At 43.6% G+C, this 27,703-nt stretch overlaps 3 protein-coding genes across 6 annotated transcripts in view; 1 reads left to right on the top strand and 2 right to left on the bottom strand.

Moving 5' to 3' along the window:
- Positions 1 to 735: 735 nt before the first annotated feature.
- On the bottom strand, positions 736 to 13,513 carry Brk1 (BRICK1 subunit of SCAR/WAVE actin nucleating complex). The gene is made up of 3 exons (XM_051203552.1): positions 13,345 to 13,513; positions 1,571 to 1,653; positions 736 to 1,359 (listed from the first exon to the last, which is right to left on the bottom strand). The coding sequence occupies exons 1-3, from the start codon at positions 13,460 to 13,462 to the stop codon at positions 1,333 to 1,335; spliced, it is 228 nt and encodes a 75-aa protein (XP_051059509.1). The 5' UTR covers positions 13,463 to 13,513; the 3' UTR covers positions 736 to 1,332.
- Positions 13,514 to 17,404: 3,891 nt separating this feature from the next.
- Positions 17,405 to 20,913, top strand: Fancd2os (FANCD2 opposite strand). 3 transcript variants are annotated; one of them, XM_051203633.1, is made up of 3 exons: positions 17,405 to 17,474; positions 19,871 to 20,458; positions 20,569 to 20,913. In XM_051203633.1, the coding sequence occupies exon 2, from the start codon at positions 19,879 to 19,881 to the stop codon at positions 20,413 to 20,415; it is 537 nt and encodes a 178-aa protein (XP_051059590.1). In that variant the 5' UTR covers positions 17,405 to 17,474; positions 19,871 to 19,878; the 3' UTR covers positions 20,416 to 20,458; positions 20,569 to 20,913. The 3 variants fall into 3 exon arrangements, with proteins under 3 accessions (XP_051059590.1, XP_051059588.1, XP_051059587.1); XM_051203631.1 differs by lacking the exon at positions 17,405 to 17,474 and adding an exon at positions 19,102 to 19,140; XM_051203630.1 differs by lacking the exon at positions 17,405 to 17,474 and having other exon boundaries at positions 19,849 to 20,458.
- A 770-nt stretch (positions 20,914 to 21,683) lies between these two features.
- Fancd2 (FA complementation group D2) overlaps positions 21,684 to 27,703 on the bottom strand; it is a 63,248-nt gene continuing 57,228 nt past the window's right edge. For both annotated transcript variants that reach the window (XM_051203687.1, XM_051203686.1), the window contains 6 exons: positions 27,322 to 27,360; positions 26,805 to 26,879; positions 26,262 to 26,336; positions 25,629 to 25,775; positions 24,379 to 24,480; positions 21,684 to 22,052 (listed from right to left, as the gene is read on the bottom strand). In XM_051203687.1, coding sequence (XP_051059644.1) covers positions 21,981 to 22,052; positions 24,379 to 24,480; positions 25,629 to 25,775; positions 26,262 to 26,336; positions 26,805 to 26,879; positions 27,322 to 27,360 — 510 coding nt within the window. In that variant the 3' untranslated portion in view covers positions 21,684 to 21,980. The remainder of the gene's footprint in view (positions 22,053 to 24,378; positions 24,481 to 25,628; positions 25,776 to 26,261; positions 26,337 to 26,804; positions 26,880 to 27,321; positions 27,361 to 27,703) is intronic.

Below are 27,703 nucleotides of genomic sequence, written 5' to 3'. Positions count from 1 at the left end.
GGTCAAATATGGCCTGAAAAAGGAGAACTCTGTGGGGGAAAGTCCTAAAGGGACTAAAGCCCCACCTAAACAGTAGAGTGGCCTAAGCTTATAGGAAGTTTTGGAAATAAGTATAGGAAGTTTTGGATTCTTCAGTTCAAACGGCAGTATTTGCTTGAGAAAATGTTTTGTTTGTTTTTTTTACATTTTTCTTTTTGTGCACATGCACACTCATACACAGGAATGCCACAGTATGCATGTGGAGATGAGAAGGTAGATAACCTGCAAGGGAAGGTTCTCTCCTTCCACCATGAGGGTCCGAGAGAGAACTCAGGGCTCAGGTGTGGAGGCAAGCACCCTACCTGTTGAGCCATCTCACAAACCTCAATATTTGCTTTCACAGGAAGTATGCTTTGCTTGTTGCTTATAAAACTATAGTCTACCCTGGGTGCAGTTAAACTGGGAAGATGCTAGTATTTCAATACATCATAAACATTTGGTCTGATTCAATACTGTATCTTTTATTGGAGTCTAACACACCTGTATAGTAAATGTTCTTGTAGTATCTTCTGAATGACCAAGTGATTCCAGGATGAATGAATTCAAGTGTCCAGACACAAGCACTCTTGACAGGAGAGCTGCCTAGCTTTGAATCAAACTGCTACATCCACAGGTTTCCATAAGAGAACATTCCTATACATCACACTTTGAAAAGTAAGCCATCTCTAGCTCCTGTTGCCACCACAATCACAGCAGTCAGGTAAAGTTGAGTTTATTTGGGAAGCATGAGAGCCACGGATACCCCAAGTGACAGAAAGAAAAATGAAAATGTCCCTTCAAGCCAACTGGGGGCCTGGCTGTGACCTCCCAGAACAAAAAATTGGTGAGTTAGCAACATTTTCTGGCAACCACACTGCAGAGCACGGAGTCTCAGCCAGGATTGCCCCCACCTCCTATCACAGAGGGAGAGAAGATGACTGTTGACACATCAGTGTAGAGGCCACGGGAGCTGTAGGGAAAGTCTGAGAGGAAGAGAGTGAGGTGGGGAGGACTTAACAGAGTCACGGCCTTTGCCTCTGAACACCGCAAACACACTGACAAGTAGTTCCACACAATGTTACTGAAAAGGGAAATGCCTAATGCCGTTTCCAAGAGGTGCCCTGGACTTCTTCCCCATGCCACATCACATCCCAGGTGCACACGGCACAGCCCAAAGGCCACTTTTGAAAAAAGAAAAACAAGAAAAAGCCCTGTTGCTCTGGAAGGAGAAGGGGAGGCGCACAAGGCTGCTGGGCCTTTCCCACATGGCCAGTGTTCTGTACAGCGACTTCCCAGCAGCAGCAGGGCACAGCTCTAGGTGAGAGTCTCACCCTTTGTCACCTGTGAAGGGAAAACTGACATTTAGATAAAATGCAAAGGGCTAAAACCATTTTTTTTTTTAAATCCCATTATGGATCCTATGCAGTGAGAAATGGTAGCAAAGCAGCTCCAGAGTCCCAGACACCTAAATCCAGGCAGAACATTAACTTCTGTAAGTCTGTTTTAAGTAGAAATGAGTATTCCTTCTGGGGTAGCCTATGACCATACTCACCCTTGCTTCAATGTACTCTATTCTCCGTTCAAGGGCTGTCAATTTCTCATTTAGTGTTGCGAGTCTTGATCGACAAGACATATCTGGTAAAAGGAGACTGATGTTCAGGATTAATGTCACTCCAAACGCCCACACCCACACAAACCATCTGAACTGGAGAGGATATTTTTCCTCCAAATACACATGGGGTCTCAGGGGATGGCAAGAAGTATTTTAGGATCAATACCCAGATTCTGTGCAACAACTGAGTCCCACAAACGGCAGAGAAGAGCTACCACCAAGGGAGACCCATGTCTCACCTCATAGGCAAGGCTGGTCTTGAACTTTCAGTGATCCTCCTGTCTCAACCTAAATTTATGCAACTTAAAAATAATTGCTAATTTTAGCTGGGCAGTGCTAGCACACACCTTTAATCCCTGCGTGTGTGTGTGTGTGTGTGGGGGGGTGGCTCAGCTTGATCTTGGCTTAAGGTCAGAGAATTCAAAACTGTCCTTAGAGAGTCATAGGACCTAAAGGTCTCAGGTGTGGCTAGAGTAGGATGTTTGATCTTGACCTTGGGTGTTTTATCTAAATAATGACAGACTTGGTATGAGATGTGGTTAGTCCTGATCCTCAAGGCCAGAAATTAAATCTAAACTGTAGTTACTGAATCCTTGGAGAATTGAGGAAGAAGTCTGTTTGTTCTGTATATGTGATACCATGTTCCCCTTTTTGGTTAAGGTATTTAAGAATGGTGAAAAATAAACTTAGGGTGTTCAGCATTCACTGAATTTCTCTCCTGACTCTATCTCTTAGCATCTTTACCTGCCCTTTCTCAATCCACACTCCCCCCTCAGGTACAAACCGGGGGCAAGTCGGCTGGTTCCGACTGTAGCCCCACAAAGACAGGCTCCCACATTCCAGCACTCTGGAGGCAGAGACAGGTGGATCTTTGTGAATTTGAGGCTAGCATGGTCTACAGAATGGGTTCTAGGACAACCAGGGCTAAACAGAGAAACCTTGTTTTTTGGGGAAAAAAAAGTCGCTACATTTATGGAAAATTGTTAAAGCAATAACATAAAACTAATATGCAAAGGATATATTGATGACCATTTGTCAAGGAGCAAACTTAAGACTTTCAAGAGAAAGGACCAAACAGAAGCTCTTCAACCTAAGGAAGGGTGTAGCTCAATAACCCACTGCAAGTTAAATTAGGGCTGTGCACTGAATCACCACACTGAGCACCAGCTATTTCTTGAGCCCACAGGGCTGAGTGGAAGCTGAGTGCCTGTTCCCTGGCATCGCAGGCACCACACACTGCTAGCCTGGAAAGAGACCAAAATTCAAAACCTTAGCGTTGTTTTAGGCTGGGGTTACAGATCAGTTGATGCTCCTCCTAGATTACTCCAAGTTCAACGCCTAGCAGTGAGGAAGAAAGGTCAGAGGATACAGCAGAAAACAAGGGAAGGGAGGGAGGGAAAGAAGGTCCAAAGGGTAAAGAAGGAGGTGAGGGACAGAGCAAGGGTGTCAATAGCCAATGCTATTCCTGGTGTCTGTCTCTGTCTCTCTGCCTCATGCTCATGGATCAAGTCATAAGCTTTCAGCTACTGTTCCAGTGCCATGCCTGCCTGTCTACTTGCCTGCCTTCCTGCCTGCTGCCATGGTACCCATCATGACTCAACCTCTGGAACTGTGAGCCCCCAAATTCTTTTTGACGGTGTTTTGTCACAGCAGTTGAAAAGATACAAGTTAGTCTCAGGGAATGGGTTATCATGTGACAGGCCTGACCACAGTGTTTTTGGAGGAATGTGGAAGACTTTGGGATAGAAAAGCAGCTGAATACCTACTGTGGGCAGGTCTTAATGGGACCTTAGTGCCCAATGCACTGAAGCATCCCTAATAAGAGCCTGCATGACCACTAGACTATAGAGGCCCAGCTTAAGAGGTTTCAGAAGGAACAGCAGTGCCTGCAGTGGACCACTTTTATGATGTTTTTGTGAAGAACGTGGCTGCTTTTTATCCTTGTCCTAAAAATCTGCTTGAGGTTAAATTGAAAATTTTTAGACTAATTTCTTTGGCAAAGGAGATTACAAAACAGCCTACCTAGTAGCAACTTGGTGGTGTGGTTATTGATAATTACTCTTCTGCAGGTCTACAATGAAAAAGAAAAGGCAGGGCAAAAAGAAATATAAAATACACAGTTTGTGGAGAAAAAGATCACTAGGATATTTACTGTTGGAACCAAGGCTTGTGCTGAAAGAGGTAAGAAGCCTGATAAGAAATGGAATAAAGAATGGATACTCTCAGGGCAAAACTCCACCAAGCTAGTCCTGCAACTTATGGAAGAAAAGGGGGTAAGGAATTTTCTGCTCCTAAGAGGCAACAACAACTCAAAATATATAATAAGGTAGGGGGCCAGGCTCCACCCCCAACAAGCAGAACTTGGTAGTATTGGTCATGTGGTTCTAGCTATAGATCATGAAAGACACAAGAGAAAATGGGTTATGGAATCTTCCTCCACAATTGAGAGCTGCTGAGGCCAGGTGTGTGGTAGGAAGTCCTTGCTCAGAGCTGTCATCATGTGCAGTTGTGAAAGTGAACCCTGGGCTACAGTGGTGATCCTAGGATGTAACAGAGCCGTGGGGTATCTGCTAGAGAGAGCTGCAGATAGGGAGTAGAAATAGTCTGAGAGGTGTGTTGCAGTCAACCAAAGGTGTAAGGGAATCATATAAGACCTTTGATGTCAGACAAAGATACAGGATTTAGAGTTGCCCTGCTGAGTTTCCATCTTGCTTGGTCCAGCATTTCCCCACTATGTCACTATTCCTTCCTGCTGGAATGGTAATGCATATTCTGTGGCAATATATTCTGGAATTATGTAATCTGCTTTTTTTTTTTTTTTTTTTTTTTTTTTTTTAATGGGGGTTACAATTAGGAGATTGCCTTGAGTCTCAGAAGAGACTTTGGAATTATACTGAGACTATGAAACACTATGGAGATATTTGTTTTTCTTTTCTTTTTTCTTTGAGACAAGGTCTCCCTATGCAGTCATGGCTGTCCTGCAATTCTATACAAAGACCAGGCTGGCCCTAAACTCACAAAGATCCGCCTGCCTCCACCTCTTGAGTGTTGGGAGTAAAGGCTTGTGCCACTACACCTCACTAACTATGGAGATTTTTAAAAATTAACTTTTATTTAATTTGCATTGGTATTTTGCCTGCATGTATGTCTGTGTTAGAGTGTCAGATCTTGGAGTTAGAGACAGTTGTTAGGCACCATATGGATGCTGGGAACTGAACCCAGATCCTCTGGAGCCATCTCTCCAGCCTGACTATGGAGATTTTTTAAAGTTAGACTAAATGCATTTTTGCATTATGATATGGCCACAAGCCTATGGGGGCCAGGGAGTGGAATGTGGGGCTTGAATGGGAATGGTCCCCCACAGGCTCATCTATTTGAATTCTTGATCCCCAGTTGGAAGGATTAGGAGGTGTATCCTTACTGGAGGAGAGGTGTCACTGGGGATGACCTTTGTTAACTCTCTCTGCCTTGTGCTTGTGGGTCCAGTACCATGCCTGCCACCATGCTCCTCGCCATAATGGTCAAGGACTCTAATCCCTTGGAACTATGAGCCCCAAGTAAACTCAAAATTAAATGCTTTCTTTTATAAGTTGCTTTGCTCATGGTGTTTTGTCACAGCAACTGAAAAGTAACTAAGACAGTGTCTCTTCCTCTGCGCTCTTAAAGATAAGCAGTTCCTACCCCTGGAAGACACAGCTTCAACAATACCCAAATACTAAAAAGAGGCCTTTTTGAACTAGAGAAAATTCAATAAGCATCAAGCACATAACAGAACCAAGATTTCATCTGTGAAAAGGAGCCTTGACTGTTTTCTCTGGGTTTCCCCCTTTTTCACTACCTCACCTAGAATACAACCAAGACTCCCCTAAAATAGCTTTTTCTCTGCTGACTCCTTTATCTGAAGCCACTAGATTCCCTTTCTTCTCAACTGTCCGTAACACAGGAGAAAGGAGGCAAACATGATGGCTATTTCCTACCTCCTCCAACCTGTTTCTATCTCAATAACTTTTATTTTTTTTTAGATCTAAAATAGCTGTGTTCACCCTGAACAGTCTCCCACATGATGATTCAACAGCGAGCTAACAACTTTTCATCTTCCTCCGAGCTGGTTCTGCAAATGCAGTTCAGCATTCACTTGGACAAATCTTTCCACACTCTGATCCAGCCTTGACTGCCATCATCTTGCCTATCTAACCAAGACTTGGCTAAAAAGTTGCCTCTGAGTGGTCTTACCAGAAAAACACAACCCTCCTTTTTCTGAATGCATTCAAATTCTTAAGGATGAACTTTTCTTTCTTTCTTTCCTTCTTTTTTTTTTTTTTTTTTTTTTTTTTCTTTCTTTCTGGTTTTTCGAGACAGGGTTTCTCTGTATTGCTTTGGAGCCTGTCCTGGAATTAGCTCTGTAGACCAGGCTGGCCTCAAACTCAGAGATCCACCTGCCTCTGCCTCCCATGTGCTGGGACTAAAGGGAACTTCTCATTCTTAAATAAGGGGAGAACAGGCTGAGGAGATGTCTGTGGTTAAAGCACCTGCGTGAGGACAGGAGTTCAGACACCCAGCAATCACGTAAATGCCAGGTGGGTAGTGGCCTGCCTATAATCAGAGCCTCAGAAGGCTGGCTGACAGGATCCTCAGAGCAAGCTAGCTAGCAAGACCAGGCATATCAGCGAGCTCTGGATTTGACTGAGACCCTGCCTTGATGAGTAAGGTGAAGAGCAATGATTCCCTTGTGCATCTGGCACCCCCACACATGTGCCCACATGCCAAAAACAGAAGGAAAAAGAAAGCATATACATATCCACAACCACACATGCACATGAGAAATGGTGTGTGTATGTAAAAGGATGTTTATTTCTGTATAAATACCATAAACAAGTGGCCCACTTGGAGAAGGAGGGTTTGAGAAAGTACAGGTTTCCAGGGACTACTGGTGTCAGTTTGTTCTCACTCCTCAGTATTTGCTCACCACCTAATCCCTCAAATTCTCTGTATGTTCCCCTTCCATGCATTCTTTCTCACGTTCACCCACTCTCATGACTCCTCTTCATAATCCCTTTTCAGACTTCGTTTCACTGACATGTAACTCACACACTACACATTCACCCACCCGCATAGAGTATAGGTGTCAGTCATGGCCACCAGCTCACTTGTAGAGTTGTGCAACCATTACCATAACCTACTTTCAATAATCTCATTGTCTCCAAGGGAAACTTCATACTTATTTTTCATATTCCCCATCCTGAAAACCATGTTGGGCCAACCGAATGGTGTGTCCTGGTCATTTTCTTCCCTTTGGTAGTGAGTCTTAGGCCTTCGTCGAAAACACTCAGCTCTGCCTGTCTGCACACATTTATTTTTCTCTGCTGAGACAAGGTGTTGCTATGTCATGGCTTTCACTACCTGGAACTTACAGCACTCCTCTTGCTTCTGCCTCCCAGGTGCTAGAAGTAGAAGAGTGTGCCACCATGTTTGCCTCTGCTTTTCAAAAAATTTCCCCCTTTTCTCTCAGGCAGCCAGAGATAGCCTCCACCTCACTATGTAGCTGAAGATGACCTTGAACTTATGATACTCTGGCCTCCACTTCCTGAGTACTAGGAATACAGGTGTGTAACACAATGCCTGCTGGTCCCTTACTTTTTAAATCTCCTCTAGTTCCCAGGTCTAGATTACATATGACCACCCTAGCCAACATCACTTTTCCTAGAAATACTGCCTTTACAAAAATTTATTTTACGTGTGTGTGTGTGTGTGTGTGTGTGTACACACACATACATATACACATTTGCCCTGGCACATATATATAGAGATCAAGGATAATTTTTGGGAGATGATCTCTCCTTCATCCTGGAGATCCTGGAGACTGAACTCAGGCCATCAGACTTAACATCAAGTACCCTAACCCACTGAGCCATCTCACCATCTCAGCTCCACCTCTTCTGTCATAACTATCCAACAGGCCCAGATCTCCATCCAGTATGGTGTTCAGAGAAGCTCAAAAGAAAATAAGTGGGGTCTCTGACAATTACATTTCCCAGGAGAAGAGACACACAGAAATGATGGGAGGAGAGATGCAAGGAGAGTTGTGCTGGTCTACCTGCCAATCTGATAAATCAATCAGAACCCCAAATGATACTCTAGAAATGGCCCATATGGATCAACACTGTTGAGGAAGACAGAAGCCCAACTCCAGACACAAGCTCTGGAATACTCATGTTAAACATGAATTTGGCTCATAGGCTGGGGTGCAACCCGATGTGGGGAGGGTGTTGGAGAGTATATGTGTGTGTGGGGGGGGTCTGTTCTATTTCCAGAAAGCCTTTCCTTATATATTTCAGGCTCAACTGGAACTCACTATGTAGCCCAGGCTGGAAAGCCTATCTCAGCCTTCTGAATTCTGGGATTATAGTGCCAATACACCTGGCTCTTGACTTGCTTTTGAAATCAAGTTTTAGTTCTTGGATGAGTCTTTGGGAATGAAGAGTTTGAGATCTGCAAAGAAGAAATGTTCCTTTTCCTGTTTTATAAGCTAGGAAAGCTCTGATAAGATGTCTGCATCAAATGTGTATAAACCACACTTTATAGAGAATAAATTTGATTTAGGGCTTCTGCTGCACCCTATATTGGATATTCCATTTTTTTAGGAGTGACAAGAAATGGCCTATATGGCTGTTACCCTTCCTGAACATATTAGGGATTCAATGCCTGGAGTCACTACTAGGTGGTTTTAAAACCATTGAAGTTAATACTTTAAAGAGAGGCTTAAGTAATTAGAAGGCAGACCCTCATTACTATGAACAATTAAAGGCTAAAGCAATTTAACTGTTAGCTGAGCCTTTGGGCAATCTCATGAGTCCAGAGCTCACAGACACAACACTTGGCTGAGAAGCTCTGAGTCCTAAGGATAAACCAGTCTGATGGCTCAGCACAGATGACTTCAGAGAAACTGCAGGAGATACATTGTCCCATTCTACATTTACCACTCAGTTCTGGTGTTTATCTATGAAGTTTGTATCCTGTTTATGATTACCTAATTCAGCGGTACAAAGATTCTATAGTTTACTTGGAGGTATTTGGAAATTACAGCAAACCCAAGTCCCTACCCCGACACTGGGTAAGTAACTATGTGCTCAGGGGGGAGAACAAACTATTCTTTCAAGATGGCTTTTGACTGCTTGAACAACTTTTATTCATGGAATTCCAGCTTGTAAGAGGGAAGTCACAATCTGCCCTTCCATTTCAGTGTCAGACAACTACCAAAACCTGAGGCCACACAGATGGTGACACATAGTCACATCAAACACTGCTCTGTACTTTGGATTGTGTGAAGTTTCTAAAAAACATTATCACAGACTATAGGTCTGTATTTTTAGACTCTGTGAGCAGAGAAATATAGAGCAGGAAAAATCCAGTGAATGTTATTTTTAAAATGAGTTTTTATACTTAGCAAAGACAGCATGCATGCTGTGACCCAGCTGTGTCAGAGGGTGTGACAATATGTAAATAATATGTAAATAGTGCTGGAAGGGTCAGCTGAACCTACCAAGTTGGAGACCTAAGCTTAAGCAACATGGTTCAACTTTTTCTCAAAAAAGAAAAATTACATAGGGGGGGGGGAGCTAAAAAAGAACAGGTGTGATGGTGCAGGACTCTAATGCCAGATTTCAGAAGGCATAGAGCCAGCCCAGTATACATAGCAAAGCTCCAGGCCACCGAAGACCAACCAGCCTTACATCAAAAGGTCTTGTAGCAAAACCTGGTCTCAAAAATGGGTGCTGGAGAGATGGCTCCACAATTAAGATCACTGGCTGATATTCCAGAGAACCAGGGGTTCAATTTCCAGCACCCACATAGCAGTTCACAACCGTCTGTAACTCCATTTCCAGGGGATCTGACACCTTCACACCAATGCTCATAAAATTAAGTTAAATTATTAACAAACAAACAAACAAAAAACAGTAACAAAAGCTTTCAGATTGCCTGTTCCACAACCATTAGAACACCATCTAATACACATGGACACCTTGTCACAAATCCCACCCCTGTAACAAAAATAATAAATAATGGCAATAAACCAAGAAAAGAGAAAACAAAGTGCAGGTCATGGTGCACCCTTGTGATCTCTCAAGAGTCAGGCAGGCCAGGGAGGACCACAAGCTTGGGTCCACACTGGCCATGTGAGTACACCATGGTACCCTATTTCACAAAGGAGGATGATGAAAGGAGGAGATAAGAGTGTAGAAGCAGAAAGATGATGAGGAGAGACTAAGAATTTTGACCAGCGATTGTAGTGTACACCCATAATTCCAGCCCTCAGGAGGACAAGGCAGGAGGAATATTCAAAGTTTTAGACCATTCTGGATACTTAGTGAGACCCTGCCTGAAAATTTTTGTCAGGAATAAGATACTTTCTTGGGGTGTACATGGCAAAGGAAGTGTATGTGAACTAAATGCAGCCTCTACGCAGCCAGGCATGGAGACACAGGCTTATGGTCTTAGACAAATGAAGAAGGACTTGAGCCTGGCCAGGGATTACAGGCCAACTTGTGGCATAGTGAAGTCCCAACTCAAAATCAAAATAATGTTTACCAATATAGGCTGGTAACACAGATTGAGAAGTGTTTTATGAGCTTCTGGGATCGCCAGCACCAACAGATCAAACACCTTTAACACCAACACTTGGGAGGGAGATCTCTGTGAGTTTGAGACCAGTCTGGTCTACACACTGTGAGTTCTGGTCCAGCCAAGGTTATACAAAGGAAACAAAACATTAACAGAAGCCTTCAGATTTTGATTGTTCTTGGCAGTTATGCAAACATAACTGGGAAGGGGAAAGCCTCCTAAATATAATTCAGTTAGAATGAAGTTGCTAATACCAAGACCCAATTTGGAATAATGAGAAGTTACATGACTCTTAAGTTTTGAAAAGCAGCCCTAATTTAACTTGTGATTCTGATGCTTTACTGATTGAACTGACATCAACACTTTGGTTAGACACTGTTTAGACTCCTCTGATATTAACTCCTGCCAGATAAATGAAAACCTTTCCAGGTCAATGATTTCCCTAACTACTTTCCAGTGCCTCTCCAGACTAGGCCTGACTTAGACTTCTGATCCTACCCTGTCCTCCAGCACAAAAAACTTAAGAGTGTTTTGTTTTTTTCTGAGACAGGATCTTATTCTTTTGCTAGACTGGCCTTAAACTTGTGGCAATTTTACTGCCTCAGCCAGGTAGGATTGCAAGCATAAGCTACCACAACAGGTAGCTATTTTCATTTCTTTCATTTGCTATTTCTTTGAGGGAATGCTAATCAGTATGGAATGCTACTTTAGAAAAAAAAAAAACCAAACAAACAAAAACAAAACAAAAAAACCTCACTATTCCAGGTCTCTGGCAAAGTAGGATAAACAAACTTTGTGAGCCAACATTGAAACAGTTTATACAGAAAGCAAACAAACAACTCAAAGAGTAAAATTTAATGGTAGAATGCTTCTAATATTCACAGGGTCCTGAGCTCAACTCTTAGCATTGCCAAAACAAAAGCATCCGAGAAAAACAATGGGTAGCTGGGCAACTGACTAGTACTTCAAAGCCGTTTTAACCCACTAAAAAGCCATCTAACGCCATCAGGTCTAACTGCAAACCCACCTACCTTCTCCACTGAATCACACTCCCTTCATTTACATTGCTTAAATAAATGTTTGGGGGGGGGGGGATACAGGAACTTTCTTTTATTGACTACAGTCCTCTTACTATAACCTCCTTAGCAAATTATGTTTGTGAAGTTATATCAGTGTCATACACATTTATGCTATTCTCCATTTCCTGTTTAGAAATCCATGTAAGATCATAATCCTATGTACATTTTAATTAAAAAAAATAAAAGAAGATGATTCTGGCCAGGTGTGGTGGTTGGTCCCCACCTCTAATCCCAGCACTAAGGAGGCAGACCCAAGAGGGAAGTCCCGAGGTAGAGGCCATCCTGACCTACAGAGTTCCAGGCTAGCATAATCGATGGACATTACTGGTGAGGTGTGTAAGGCAGGAGAAGAGTTCCAGCAATTTACCAAGACTCAAAACAAAATGGGGTAGGGACATGAGATGGGGAAACGGGGTGTGTGGGTGTGTGTGTGTGTGTGTGTGTGTGTGTGTGACACAGATTAAGCTCTTTTCACTGTATGCGTAGGTAGCCATGACACCACTATCAGAACAGATACACTTATGGGAGTTGGTTCTCCCCTTTCATCTGTGGGTCCTGAGGCTTGTACTCAGGTTGCCAGACTTGGTGGCCTTTACCTGCTAAGCCATCTCACTGGCCTGAGAGAACTCCTTTGAATGCAGAAAGTGGGACATTTGTGTGTGTGTGTGTGTGTGTGTGTGTGTGTGTGTGTGTGTGTGTGTGTGTGATTTTGACTTGGCTAGCCTCAAACTCAATGGTACCCTTCCTGCCTCTGTCTCCTAAGTGATGAGACTAGGGGTGTGTGCCACCAAAGACAGCAGGAAAGACTTCTTTCCCCCTCTCTGCCATCAGACCTGTGTAAGCAAGCTGTTACACCTGCCGAGTTTTGCTTTGGTCCTCCAGTCTCGGCTTCCTGGGTGCTGTTTAATTAGAGGCCTGCTGCCTGCATGCTAGCCAACACTCTACCAACTGGACATCCTCAGCCCCTTAACTATGCTTTCCTACTTTTCCTTTTGTTCTCTTTTCTTAAAGCAAACAAGAACAACAGAAAACACCCCTCTTTCATTTTTAAGGAGTGGGGGATGGGACCTGGGCATGCTACCCAGGTGCCCTGCCTCTGAGCTGCACCCCACAAGCTGTTGCTGTCACTTCCTTCATACTACTTAGGACTCACCAGTTCTTTAGCTAGAAAATAATTGATTCATTTTTTTTTAAATACAACTCTCTCCCACTTAGTCTAAACTGTTGAAAATTGCTAATTAGTAGAACCAAAGTGTCCCAGTTGAAAACGATCATTAGGTGCCATCTGCGCATTGTGTAAGAGTCTCTGAAGGAAGACTTCCCGAGAACATGATGAGTCTGTGACAGGTTTTCTGTCCAGAAGGCTAGGAACAAAACGCAGAAAGAAATGAAGACTGTCACCAGCCGGCCACACCTAGGAATGATTTGGGGAAAGTAGACTCTGCTGAAAGTATCTGCCCCGTTAGATCTGAGGAGCCAGACAGAAGCATCCAAAACACCTACCACGAAGCGTATACGGGCATTTCCAGGGCCCGAGCGAACCCCCAGCCTCCCTATGACCTTATTTGCCTCCCTCAGCACTAGCACCAAAGGGAGTCGGGGAGAAATGAACGGCGCAAGGGGGGTGGGGAAGATGGTTGAGCAGGAGACGGCTCGGCACTAAGGGTTTTCGGACTAAATCTTGAAGGAGCTCGAGTCTCTTAAACAGAACTGTGACACGGCTGCGCACTGCGTGCCAAGAGCAGACTGGCAGAGAAGAGCAGTGCAGACCAGGACGGTGATGGATGGCCCTAGGAGGCTGGGCAGTGGGCGTGCTGACGCGCGCAATCGGGGCCTGGCAATGGGCAGGGAGGACCCACGGAGACGAGACCGCCTAGTGAGGCTCAGGATTAGGGGACTGGGGCCAGCGGGGCGCGGAAGAGGAAGGGAGCAGCCGGGACTGGCGCGCCTCTCCTCGGCGCCGCCGGCCGCCTCCGACGCCTCCCTCCTCCCAGCCTCCCCTGCTCGCCCGCTGACCGAAAGAGTTGAGAAAGTCCGAGATTTTCTTGATGCTGCTAGTGATGATCTCAATGTACTCCCGATTCGCCCAGTCCTGGTGAATCTCCCGCTGCACCGGATCCTCTTGTCCAGCCATGGCGGCCGCCTGAGGAAGACTGACTGCGCAGGCGCCGTGACCTCCACAGGTTGGCAGCGCGCCTGCGCCGCCACTCAGGACCGGAGCGTTCCGAGCTGGAGAAAGGCCCGGTAGAGTGGCACGCGTGCGCAAAGTAACGCCATTCGCCCTGAACTCCCGCTCGGTTCCCACTGTGAGGAAAACAAGAATCCTCCGCTCGTGAGGCACCAAAACTGTCCTCGGCCGCACGCCCACGCCCATCACCAGCGGTTCTTGTCATTAGAGGCGCTCACACGCCCCTGACGCCTCGGCCCTTGGTTGCTCGAGCTCTCTTGACACCTTGTCAGCAGACATAGGCACAGCCCACGAGTCGGGTTTTGTTGGTTTTTCGAGAGGAGCTTTTTTCTGTGTAGCTCTGGCTGTCCTGGAACTTATTTTGTAGACCAGGCGGGTCTCGAACCCTGCTGCCTCCACCTGCTTGGGATTAAAGGCGTGCCCACCACGCCTGGCGAATCTCGTTTTTAAAAAATGCTTTTCATACTTGGGTCACAACTCTAATCATTCTCGTTCTCCTAAAGTTATTTTATTCATATTCCTTGTACGCATGGATATATGTGTGTGGGCGCCCACGTGGCACATGACCCGGGTGGAAATCAGAGCACAACTTGGAGAAGTGGGTTCCTCACCTTCCACCTTGTGGGGTCAAACTCAGGTTTTATCAGGTTTGGTGGCAAGTGCCTTTATTCGCTAAGACATCCCATCGACTCTGAATCTCCATAATTAAAATGCCTTTCAGCAACCAGTATGATAGGCTACCTCACGTTTACCAAATGAAGAAAATATATTTTTAATGCTAATACCAAGTGATGGACCTGCTGAAGCAAAATAGTAAAGCCATAGTTAGTCACAGTGTAAGCTAATGCAATTGTATTAAGATTGCAAAACAAGCCAGGTGGTGGTGGTGCAGGTCTTTAATCCCTCCCACTGGAAGGCAGATTCAGAAGGATCTCTTGAGTTCGAGGCCAGCCAGGTCTACAGGGTAAGTTCCAGAACAGCCAGGGCTACACAGAGAAACCCTGTGACAGCCCCCCCACCAAAAAAAAAAAAAAAAAAAAGAACACAAAACAATCACAAACCTTTTCTCACTTGATTGTTGAGGGCTAGAGAGATGGCTCAGTGATTGAGAGCACTGACTGCTCCTCCAGAGGACCCAGCACCCACCTGGCAGCTCACAACTGTCCATATTTCCAATTCCAGGGGACCTGACACCCATGATAAAACACCAATGGGCATAAAATAAAAATAAAAAAACAAAGAAAAATTGTTGAACGAACTGGTAATTGTGGTGCATGCTTGTAATCTCAGCACTCGAAAAGACTCAGGCAGAAGGCCTGTCCTGAGTGTAAGGCCAGCTGAAAGATACAGCAAGAGGCAACGGGAAAAGCACTTTAACCATAAGCATGGACTTTGAGGTAATGTTTGTGACAATGTTTGAGGTGAAGTCAAACAATGTTTTTGCTAACCCATGGCACTTTTAGTAAGCAGTCCTTAAGTGCTAATTAGACATGTCAATATGAAAGGGCACACTACACTGGAAAGAAAAATACAATATAAATTTTTATTTATTTTAGGTTTCTGAGTTCCTGCTTCCCTGTGTAGTCCTGGATGTCCTGGAACTCACTCTGTTGATCAGGCCGGCCTCGAACTCAGAGATCTACTTGCTTCTGCTCCCAATTGCTGGGATTAAAAGGCATGTGCCATGCTATGACTACCTGGCGCGCACACACGCGCGCGCACACACACACACACACACACACACACTATATGCATGTCTTGGAGGAAGCACCTTGAGGTGGGAATGCCAGTCCTAGGATGTCAGTGGGTTCTCTAAAGCCAGATGTTACAAAAGTCTGAACCCAGCCCAGCCCAGTTCTTTCTGCTTCTTGCTCCCTATGTGGCAATTTCTTTCTCCTCACACATGCCAGAGCTGGTATTTTGTTTTGTGGTGTGTGTTTCCTTCTTCCTAAGGAGGCTAGCTCAGGTATTTCACTGCAATTGATTAATATAAGGAGACTGATTTTACTGGATACCAGTTGGAGATGATAGCAAATGGTACCTCTCAGAACATGTCTCTTAGACCTGGGCAGACTACACAGAGTACATATTGTCATAACAGTATGAATCCTTTTTTGTCCATCAATTCTAAACACCTGATCTTGGCTTTGGGTAATTTCCATATTAAAAAAAATACTTCATTCACCTTCTAAATAGCATCTCTCAAGTTTTTGAGACAGGGTTTCTCTATTGCTTTGGAGCTTGTCCTGCAATTCTCTTTGTAGACCAGGCTGGCCTTGAACTCACAGAGATCCGCCTGCCTTGGCCTCCCAAGTGCTGGGATTAAAGGTGTGTGCCACCACCACTCAGCTCTCTCTCTTATTTTTATTTTATGTGCATTGGTGTTTTGCCTGCATGTATGCCAGGTCCCCTGGCACTGAAGTTACAGACAGTTGTGAGCTGCCATGTGGGTACTGGGTATTGAACCTAAATCCTCTGGAAGAGCAGTCAGTGCTCATAAGCCATCTCTCCATCCCCTAGCAGGTGTCTCTTAATCAGGAGGATGATAAAAACGACTGAGAAAAAGTTGTAGTTCAAAAGAACTTCCTGCTTTTCCAAGTGTCATCATTCTCTGCTCTCTGGTTTCTGATTCCCATCCAGTTTTTTTGTTTGTTTACCCTTTCTGTAAAAGGAAGTATGTATACACAGTGGGCACTGGACAAATGTCTCAAGCTTCTGTAGGTCTTTCAATCCCATAATCTCTGCCTGACTCCAATCCTTGAGTCCCTCAGTCTCCTTTCCATTGTTTTGCTGTGTATTCTAGCTGGCCTTACACTCAGGTCAGGCTTCCTGTCTTAGTCTCATGAGTGCTGATATTACAAGCCTGTACCAAAATGCCCAGCTTGTCCAACAATGTTTTTTTGTTTTATTTTTTGTGAAACAATGAGTTCTAAAGTAGGAGAACCACGGGGCTAATTCTGTGTTTAAGAGCAGGTGAGTTGTAAATTCATCTGTTCAATCCTTCCTCCAGGCACACTATAAGAGACTGAAGTAAGGGGGGGGGGGACTCCTGCTTCCCACTGCCATTCACGCTAACGGGAAGTGCTGCACACAGCATTGACTTTTGCAATGGCGAAACATGTTTCTCAGTTTTGCCATAAGACAGACACATCCTGATGTTTAACAGAAGACAAAGAAGTATGGGGCTGGAGAGACAGATGAGTGGTTGAGGGTATGTATGTTCTTGCAGAGGACCCAGTTTCTGATGGCCCTCTTCTGGCACTAAGGAATCCTGCACAGACATATTGCACACAAACCCACACAAACATAAACTTAAAAATAACATTTTGAAGTTCAAGTAGACAAGTTTTCAGTCAGTTAAGTATCTGACTTAAACACCTGCAGTCAGGTGAGCATTTATAATTCTGTTTGCACTGGAGCCCTTCCAGTACAATAATAAAACCTTTCCAGACACTGGAGCACAGTGTGGGCCCGGGAATAACAAATAAAGTTTAACATTAACTTCCGGTCTTTGAACGTTCATACTTAACTAGAGTCTTTGACATGTGCCTTTGTCAGATGCAGTTATGACTGGATGGAGAGGAACTGAAGGGGTGGGACTGGAGCAGTCCTTATCTCATGGCTCCTAGGCTGTCTCCAGCCACTTGCCCCGCCCCCGTGGTTCTGAGTCACAAAGGCGGTTGCCAGGCGCCAGGTGGAGAAAAGATGCTGCCGCCGCTCTGGAGCGTGCAATCCGCGTGGAGTTCAATAGGTGAGCTCCTGGCCTGGATGGTGATGGTAGGTCCGGGCCCGGGCTCCCACCGCTGCTCCGGTTTCGGGCAGGGACGTGTGGCTCCCGCTCCGGGGGAGGGACTTCCAGGGAGACAAGCCTGTTCTCCAGACACTCCAGCCTCTAGGGATCTTTTCGGCGTTCACGAGGACTTCAGCTGCACTTTGGCCCTGCCTTCCCCTTTCCCAGGTGGGAACATCGAGGATCCGAGTTTTTCAGAAGGCAGGCGCCTATAAAAAGGAAATCTTCTGGACAGGGGCACCAGGTGTTTCCTATGTGGTCTAGTAGAGCAGCTTGTTCAGACTCCCGAGGTTCATCCCCACTCCCGGAATAGATTAAAGTTACTCCCTGTGATGCTGGGAACTGGGGCAGAACTTTTATTCAAACCTTGTGTGAAGGAATGGAAAGTCCTAGAGTCCAAAGCCCTTCCATCTCCGTTGGTTTAGGCTGGAGATTTGATGAAGCTCTTTTTCCTTTGCCTGTATTTTTTTAGGAGATGAGTCTAGTGATGGATTCATTTTATTTAATATATACCAGAAGCCCCCTTTTGGACTTTCTTTCCCCCTCAGACATAGCTGCTAAGAACTCAGCGCAATCTTCCGGCTTCAGCCTCTCAAGTGCTGAGATGATAAGCATTAGCTAAATGCTCTTAAATCCAAGATATCCAACACTGGCCCGTCATAGGCAGTTTGAAATAGATGCCTGTCCTTTGGTGTCAGTTTCTCATCCTAAGGCAGCTCAGATATTTTAAACATAGCAACTTGCAAAGGCACTGAATAGACATGAGAAAAGTCTATCGTTGGAGGAAATCAGTAAATTAACTTTGTCCTAATCACGTCGGAGGACACTTATATTTTGAAATGTTATCAGCAGTTTTGTTTTTAATGAACTGTGGAGGTGTCAGCCTTTTGGTGATGGCAACTACTGGACAAGATGTGTTACTGTTGTGGCAGAAAGAGGAGAGGTACAAACACTTAGATATGGCTGAAAACAAAAAGGACCCTACCTGCAGGACCTCAGTGATAGATACAATGGGCCAGTGCATAGGATTTATACAGAAAAGGGACCTGTAATGACCCTACAGTAAAAGGAAGGTGCTAGTTTCCTTTTACTGTTTTTCCTGAATTTAGGAGGTACTGTCACTTTGGAAGTAGAATGACAGAAAGTAAAAATTCTACTTAGAGTAAATTTTGAAGCTAATATCCTCCCAGCACTTAAAGAAAGTTCAAAGTATTATCTAGTGGGTATTATACATGGTAATGTATATAGCTATATATGGGGGAAATGAACAAATTGTAAAGGCTGGCTTTGAAAACTTTCCTTCCTAGAACGTACCTCTTCCCAGGTGCTGTGTAAATCACCCAGTACTCTGTAATGTTCTCTTGATCAGAAGGGTTTCAGGGCCCAGAGGAGGCTGTCCCAGTAACATTTTTGTTTTGGGGTTGGGTTTTCTGCTGTTAAGTCTTTTTTAAAAAGACAGGATCTGCTTATGTAGCCCTGGCTGTCCTGGAATCACTATGTAGACCTGGCTGTTCTTGAGTTCAGAGATTACCTACCTCTGCCTTCCCAAACGATGGGACTTTTTTTTTTTTTTTAAAGATTTATTATGTATAATAGCATGTATGCCTGCACGACAGAAGAGGGCACCATATTTCATTATAGATGGCTGTGAGCCACCATGTGGGTGCTGAGAATTGAACTCAGGACCTCTGGAAGAGCAGTCATTGCTCTTAACCAGTGAGCCATCTCTCCAGCCAGGGTTTTTATTTTTTGAAATTTATTTTATTATATTTATTTGTATGTTCAGGTATGTCCCAGGGAGCTGGGAACCAAATTCAGGTCCCCTAAAATAGTGGCAAGTACTCTGAATTGTTGAGACATCTGTCACTATGTATGCAGCTCTGGCTGGCTTAGAACTATGTCAAAGTGTGGCCTCCAACTTATAGTGATCCTCCTACCTCCTCCTTCCAAAACTATAGTAGGCATAAGCCACAAAGCCAGGGACTCTTTTTCTTGGATGTCTCCAGAAGGAAGAGTGAAAATTGAAGGGTGCTTAAAAGCCACACTGTAAGAGTCTGCAAACTGCAAAGTGCAACAGGATTTTTAGAGGGTTTGCATACATGTAAACTTCAGGACCCCACCCCACATATCTAGTTAAGTTGGCCTGAGAGGGGACACAAAGAACTTGCATTTCTACCAAATACATAAGGAAGTTAAAACGGCTAGTTCAAGGGTTATAATTTGAGAGCTCTGAAGAAGTACCGATTACAAATGCTTGTTAGGCATGGGTTGAGTCTCTTGTCATCAAATAATGTCATCATGAAGTCCAGCCACTTGTGCCCTCCAGAGGCATTGACTAAGATAATTTCTTACAGGGGAAGTTTTAGTATGTGCAGCAGTTGCCACATTTAGTGTCTGTTGCCCTTTATAGAACTATTGACCCCTGTCACATACTGCCATCATCTGTTCAGTGGGAACCACTACGTTTAAGTCAGAAATGAGACAGATGTGAATTTGTATAGCCATGCCTCTCCCCTTCCCCAAAGCTCAGCAGGGAAATTCCATGTCTGATTCCTTTCCTTTAGGATTGTCAATGGCAGGATACCAGCTCTGGTCACCATGGACCCCACTGGATGAGAGCTTCCAATGGCTTCGGCACACGACACCTACCCCTTGCTCCAAACACCCTTTTAGGGCCTCTCCTTGCTTCCCACACACCCCTTCTGACCTTGAAGTGCAGTTGTGCTTTCAAGAAGTCACTCTCGTCCTAGATAGCCCACTTGTAGCACCTGGAGAGAGCCCCAAGTTACCCTGTCACACATCAGAACTCCGAGCAGTGAATAACAAGAAAGGGCTGGTGAGGAAGCCCCAGCCAGTGCGCCTCAATGGAGTAGATTCTGTTTTCGGTAGGGTCATCACAGCCCAGCCACCCAAGTGGACTGGAACCTTCAGAGTCTCAGACAAGTCAGCCTTCTGCAAAATTATCAGCAGGGAACACCAGTGGCCCACTGGACTCAAGGAGCCTCAGATTCAGATGACAGTGACTATGTGCAAGCAGATGTTACGCTCTATCCTTCTGCTGTATGCGACATACAAGAAGTGCACTTTTGCCTTGCAGCACTCCAAGTAAAGGGTCCCCCATCGGACCCCTGTGCTCCACACCATGCTCTCTGGTATGTACCCAAAGCTTACACAGACCTGTCTACATAAACCTTAACACCATGCCAGATACTTTGCCTTTCAGTCACACTGTGACAAGTTCCCCTCCTTTCTTTCTCTTCAGAAACAGAACCAACCAATGATTCTGAGGAAGGAAGAATGTTTCCACTGTAAAGCTAAATGGCCATTTAAAAGTCAGCCTAACCCTGACATACACATGTGATAGTGATTAAACTATCATCCAGCAAGCCTGCCTAGTGTGAACACACTCAAATGCCAATGCCGGTGAGGAGCTGGCAAAGAAAAGGGATTCGAAGAAAAGACTTGTGGATGGATATCTGGGTACAAGAGGATGAAGGGGTCAGAAATCTGCATGTGGGTTAAGAACTAATATAAAAACAGCTTTTCCTCCTCAAACAGATGTCAACAACAAAACTTAACTTTAATGCCAGTATGGGTAACAATATAACAAATATTAAACAATCCTAATAGCATAAAGGAAGAGCTTGACAGCAACTTTGAGCCTGGGCTTTCTGGCAAAAGATAGGAGAATCCCCTCTTTTAGTTCCAGATGTTCTGTTTCTAATAAACTATAATTATTTTGTATGATTCTTACAACTAGATTCTAGGCATAATTCTGAATAATGTGGAAATAAATAATATATATATATATATATATACATACATACATATATATATAAATACAATGTCAGCAAATGTTTAACGATGTCTTTCTCCCTTTGTTTTATACTAATAACCAAAAAATTTAAAAGCAAGCTGATGAGGTGGCTAAGCAGGTAAAATCTGGAATTATGATTCCTGGAACCCATGTGGTGGAAAGAGGAGAATCTTTGATTTCCACATGTGTGGGCACATGTGTGCCCACAAACATATATAAAAAAAAAGTAAATGTTTAAAAAGTCCAAAGTCCTGTTCAAGACCCTCCTGGTCAACAAAGAGAATACCACAATAGCTAGGTCTACACAGAGAGACCCTGTCACAAAACAAAACTCCAACAAAATCCAATTAAATGGTAGTTAAAATGTTCTTTTTGACTTTTTTGGTCCTTGACACCAAGGTCAAGTCATTCTCTCAGGGAGGAAATAATACTTTAAGGGCACTGGTATGACTGTACAAAAGTCACATCTAATCTTTGAATAATGAGACACATCTAAAGTGAGGAAATAGGTATCTGAGGCAAAACTCAGATTTTATTTACAAAGTTATTATAAGTCTAAATTTTAAAATAAATCAGTTTCAAAACTAGCCCCCAAAGGCCAGCCAGAGCATTTATGGATTTACTCTGCAGAAGAACCATGTTTATCCAAACCACTGATGGATTCTACACTAGAATCCTGAGTCAGAAACCTGAATGCTGGACAATCTGTGATATCCACTGGTTAATTAAATAAAAACACCTTCTTGAAGGAAAAACAGGAAGCTATGGTTGGAAAGGAAGAGATCAGACTTCAAACCCCAAAGAGAAAAGGGTAAGAGGCTGCCAGCGATGAGGAAGGGGCAGTTGTATCCCAGGGTCTACTCAGAGCTGTCCTCACTTTCATCATTATCTTGGTCATTTTGTCCATCACTTGCTTCATCTTCCCCATCCTAAGGGATAAAGAAGAAAAAAAGTACCTGAAGCCAATTCTTGCAACACAGCTCTTAGCAACATAGCTCTCACAGATATACATATACCATTTTCATTTTCTTTTTTGGGGGGTGGGGGAGTGAGACAGGGTTCCTATGTGTAACAGTCCTGGTTGTCTTAGAACTCACTATTTAAACCAGGCTGGCCTCAAACTCATAGAGATCCGCTTACCTCTGTCTTCTGAGTGCTGGGATTAAAGGTGTGTGCCACCACCCAGACATTTCCGTTTGTAAAAGCAATGAAAGTTTTAAAAACTTTTTTTTTTTGGTTTTTTGAGACAGGGTTTCTCTGTATTGTTTTCAAGACTGTCCTGGCACTCACTCTGTAGATCAGGCTGGCCTCAAACTCACAGAGATCCCCTTGCCTCTGCCTCACAAGTGCTAGGATTAAAGGCGTGTGCCACCAATGCCTGGCTTTTAAAAACCTTTGTAAGCCAAAGCAGAAGTCCCCTCATGTTTTCTTTTTGTTTTGAGACAAGATCTCTTACAACTCAAGCTCATCTCAACTCATTATGCTGCCAAGAAGGACCTTGATCTTGTGAGCTTCCTCCACCTCCCAAGTGCTAGGATTAAGGGCATATTCAACCACGTTCAACTTTTTTTTTTTTTTTTTTTTTTTTTTCCCTTTTGTTTTCTGAGATGGTCTCATTATATAGCCCTTGGCTATTCTCAAACTCAGGAAATCCACCTCCTCCTGCCTCCCAAGTGCTGGGGCTAGGCATGTGCTTGGCTTCCCTATAATTCTTTTATGAACTATAAGCCAAGACCATAGGGAAAGGTTTTTTTTTTTTTTTTTTTTTTTTTAAATAAGGTCTCACTGTGTGTAGTCCTATCTGGCTCAAAATGTGCTATGTAGCTATGTAGACCAGGTTGGCCTTGAACTCACAGACTGTCTCTGCCTCCCTAGTGCTATGAAAAGGCATGAACCACACCGCCCAGCCTGAGAGGTAATTTTGATATTTACAACTGAATCAAATAAACCAGAGCTTTCTAGCTGTTCTTCAGGCATAAAACATAGAAACAAAGTCATATTATCAATTCAATATAGAGCAAGGCTTAGTATGGTACAACTCTGCAGTCCCAAGATTCAGGAGACTAAAGCAGGAGGGCTGTGAGTCCAAAGACAGCCTGTACTACATAGAAAGACACAGAATACACAAACAAAAGGAAGAAACAAACAAATATGTTTATGTATTGTGTGTACAAAGCAATGGTTATTAAAGTACTGGCATATTCAGCAGGAGTCTAGCATGACACTGGTTTGCTCCTCTAGTAGGACACGGTTTTGTATTAGAAGCATAGCATACTGATTACCTCAGAAGAGGTCTATTATGAGGACTAACACAGAACCTAGAGACTTCAAAATGGACAATCTGTCTGTGCATAGCTTCTAGCTAAACTGCCTGGCATCCAGAACTCAACTGAACAAAACTTGATGCACACATTTTTATTTAGCTTATATTAAATCCACAAAAGCATCTGTCCACAGAAATTGAGTAATATTTTATTCCTCTGTAGTGTCATCGTGACTCTAGGCTTCTGCTTTCATGTTTCAATTCTGTATGTTAAAACAAGGTGAGGGGCTGGAGAGATGGATCAGTGCTCTTCCAGAGGACCCAGGTTCAACTCCCAGCACCTACATGGTGGCTCACAACTCTAGCCAGTCTCTCCCCACCTGTCAACAGCCCCTTCTGGCACCCACAGGCACCACACATATAGGATACAAAGAAAAGCATGCACAAAAAGTACACATACACATTTAAAATAAAGCTGAACTGCCAGGCATGGTGGTGCATGCCTTTAATATTAGCACTTGGGAAGCACAGGTAGGCATATCTCTGTGAATTCAAAGCTAGCCTGATTTGCATAGTTCCAGCCCCAGTACTGCCAAACCAAGTTGAAATGGTTTTATTCATTTTTCCCTTCTAGAACTCTTTCCCATACAAGATCATGGAAAATAGAACACTATATAATGGAAGAAAAAAAACTCCCCTTTATTTTGGTACAGGAGACTGAATGCACAAATGTGTACATGATCAGTACATGTACTATCACTGAGCTATAATTCCCCTTAAGTTGCTAATTTTCAACACTCCTGAATGAGCCTCAGATGATGTAATTGTATTTTATGGTTACCAAAGAATTCATATAAGTTTTTTTGGTAGGGAATGAAACTGGTCACAGCAGTATTTAACAATAGACATATACAGACAAATCCTGTACTTTGTGCTAACAAAGAATACTTAATAAAATGTTCTACCAATACCAGACCAGCCTGTGCAGATACCTCTATTGCTCTGTCTCTGGAGACGTGGGATGCCGTGACACCATCACTGTCCTCTGAAGTGCTCTCTGGGGAAGAAGGACACTGGGAAACAATTTCTTCACCCTGAATGTAGAAAACAGCAGAAGAAACAGGGGTCATAATGAGCACATTTATGGTTTTAAGGAAGGCCAAGTTTCTAAGTATTAGAGAAGAAATATTCTAGCCATTCAAAATATATCAATCAAGCTGGAGAGATGATTCAGAGGTTAAGAGCACTGGCTGCTCTTCCAGAAGTCTTGAGTTCAACTCCCAGCACCCACATACATGGTGGCTCACAACCACCTCTGAGATCTGGTGCCCTCTTCTGGCCAGCAGGCAAACATGTAGGCAGAATACTATGTCTATAATAATTTTTTTTTAAGTTAAATATTATGAAAACAAAAACATACCAACCTCTGATCTATCATTTAGGGAAATACTATTCAATTCCAGATTTCTGAGATGCCTGTAGGACTAACACAAAATTTTACACTAGGTCCATTTTTTTATTCCCCTTGAGACAGGGGTTCTCTGTGCAGCTTTGTAGACCAGGCTGGCCTCGAACTCACAGAGATCCTCCTGCCTCTACTTCCCAAGTGCTGGGATTAAAGGCTGCACCACCACCGCCTAGCCACAAGGTCCATTTTTTTATATTCTAGTGTTACACTAGATTTTACATGAGATTTTATAGTGGTGACTCTTAGTTATTGCCAAATAGGGATCTAAAATTGTCTCAGAACTTAGAAGAGAATCAAAATTTGTGGCTAGTGTGGGCCACATAATGAGATCAGTATCTGCCAAAAGGTATGTCTCAATATCTCAAGGTTTATAAGCGGCACACATGAACCATAAACACCTAAGCAGAATCTAAGGAACTGTCTCTCTAGTCTTATAATCTTAAACAACCACAGAAATGTTAACGGTAGTCTCTGCTCCCCACTAATGGGGATTGCAACTAGCTCCTTATATATACTAGCTAGATAAGTACTCTATCTCTGAGCTATATTGCCAGCCCTCTATTTACTTTTAATTTTGTTGAAAGCTTTGTTAATTGCGAAGGCTGGTTGTCTTAAACTCACTTTGTAGCTGGGCAAACCTTTTACTTCTGCCTGGCTAAAAGCAGTCTCATTAGAACAGGGCCTGGGTAACCTCTTTTATATTTTATATTTCTGACGCTCTCACAAAGAATGGGCATAGAAGCTCATAATTGATGGTCTAAACTTCAGGCTTACCTGTAAGTCTCGGTTTTTCAGAGTACCCAACCAGAAAGCCTCTCTACAATTGTTGAGGACAAGCATGGCTTTGACTCTGCAAACTAACAGCTCCAGTGACTTTTTAAGTAAAGGCACATGTTTGGTGAGTCTTGTGTCCTGGTGAATCTGGAGAAAGAAATCATCTGGCTCTATCATCGTGTTTCATTATTTCTTGTACAGAAATGCTTTCTTATAGAACCCATGACCATCAGCCCAGGGATGGCCCCACCCTTAATGGGCTGAACCTCCCTCATCCATTACTAATAAAATACCTTGCACCAAGAAGTGGACTCTGGTTGTTTTTTTCTGAGACAATGTTTTCCATGTAGCCTAGGCCAGCCAGCCTCTAAGTGTTGGGATTATACATGTGCACAACTACACTTGGGGCCCTTGGGAGCATTTCTATAGGGAACAGCCATAGAATTTGATCCAAATACAAAACCTCTCCTTTAGACAACTGCAAGGCTCATCCAGCAACAAAAGATTTGCTAACTCTAAACCGTGTTTGGACACAGGGTTGAAAACTAGGTCTGGTTGCCCATGTTTATAATCTCAGCAGGAAGACTGAGTTTCAGACCATAACTGGTTATGTTTCATATGCTCCTCTCTTACCTTAGAATGTCCACAAAGGTGATGAAGTAGCCTTGTGTTCAGTTGAAGGGTTTCCAGCAAGCTCAGAACATCTTCCTAATAACAAAATTTATAAATGTTCTGGTATAACATTCTAATATTTCAGATGCAAGATGTTCTTGCAGCAAGGGCTGCAAGAGGATGAACTCTGTAGGTGCCAGCCTTTGTTAATGATCATCTGAGTCTGGCCCTCAGGAATACTGAGCCCTGAGTGACAATTGGCTTTAAAAGTCTATCAAGCCTGTTTTAGAGCCCAAGTGTCTTCTAAAGTATTTGCAGAGACACTACCACAGGGAGGGCCTGGTTAAAGAAGCACAAGTTAAAGAAAAAACTCCCAAAGATTGGGGAGAAGCGTAGTGGGTCAGAGTAATTTGAGAGGCTCAGCTCACCTGGGTGCTTCTGGCTATAGCTAGCATGATGTCACTTAAATTGTTGCTCAGAGTGTAGGCAACAGACTACTGTACTCCCAGCCCCAACTCAAATACCCAGAGACCCCTGGCAACTGACTCTGCTCTCAGCTCTTACCCGATGTTTTCTGAAGCTGAAGTCGAGAAGTGGCATACACTGTTTCAGAAATGCTTCCACAAAGTGACGTCCATACTGGAGAGAGAGAGACAGTGTCGGAGGACTTTTACTTGAAAAACACCCAGATGAGGCAGCACAGGCCACTAACTTGTGTACATTAAAAATAAATTGAGAGTGGTCCAAACAGTTAATTTCACTAAAGGGGGAAAGTAAATAGAACTGTGATATAAAGAATTTCCAAAATTAGGTAGACTCTTGTACCCAGCTCTGAGAACACAGAGCAGCAGCTGAACTCCATCCCGCTGAGGATAACTCATTGTCAAAAGCAGAAATTTTGAGAGGACCAAGGGAACACATGGCCCACTTCCATCAAATTAATCCCCCAATCTGCTAACCTCCTACACTGTAAAGAATCTGGCATATAAAAGAGGTATGAAGCAATTCTATTCAGCTGAGGTCCCTCTTAAATAACCCATAGGAAGAAAATACATTGAACAAAGCCTAGGAAATCTCTTACCTTTAAACACACATGCAGAACAGGGTAACTGTCAAATACCTAAGCAGGAGAAAGACAAGAAACCAAAACTGAGGTCAGCTCCTTTGCGTATTCCAGCTTTCCCCTGCTGAGTACAGCATAGTTGTAAGTGACATAGGGAATTCTAAAGTGAAGAAGGCATGTTAAAGTGTAACAGAAAACCAGTAACAGAATAAAGAAACTCTCATAACTTAAGTTTAAGAAAAGCAAGGAAGGAGCAAAGGAGATCAAGAAATTGATTCAAACTGGGGGTGTTGAGAAGATAGCATTACTACAAGGCTGGCACTTTGATCTGAAATCTTAAGACTCCATGAGATGGAGAGGAGAGGACATGACATTTAAGCCTGCACATAATTCAACAGTA

Source organism: Phodopus roborovskii, unplaced genomic scaffold (assembly GCF_943737965.1).
Source record: "Phodopus roborovskii unplaced genomic scaffold, PHOROB, whole genome shotgun sequence".
Lineage (NCBI taxonomy): Eukaryota > Metazoa > Chordata > Mammalia > Rodentia > Cricetidae > Phodopus > Phodopus roborovskii.
Note: the sequence above shows the minus strand (reverse complement) of the source record. Positions and strands in the feature narration are given on the sequence as shown.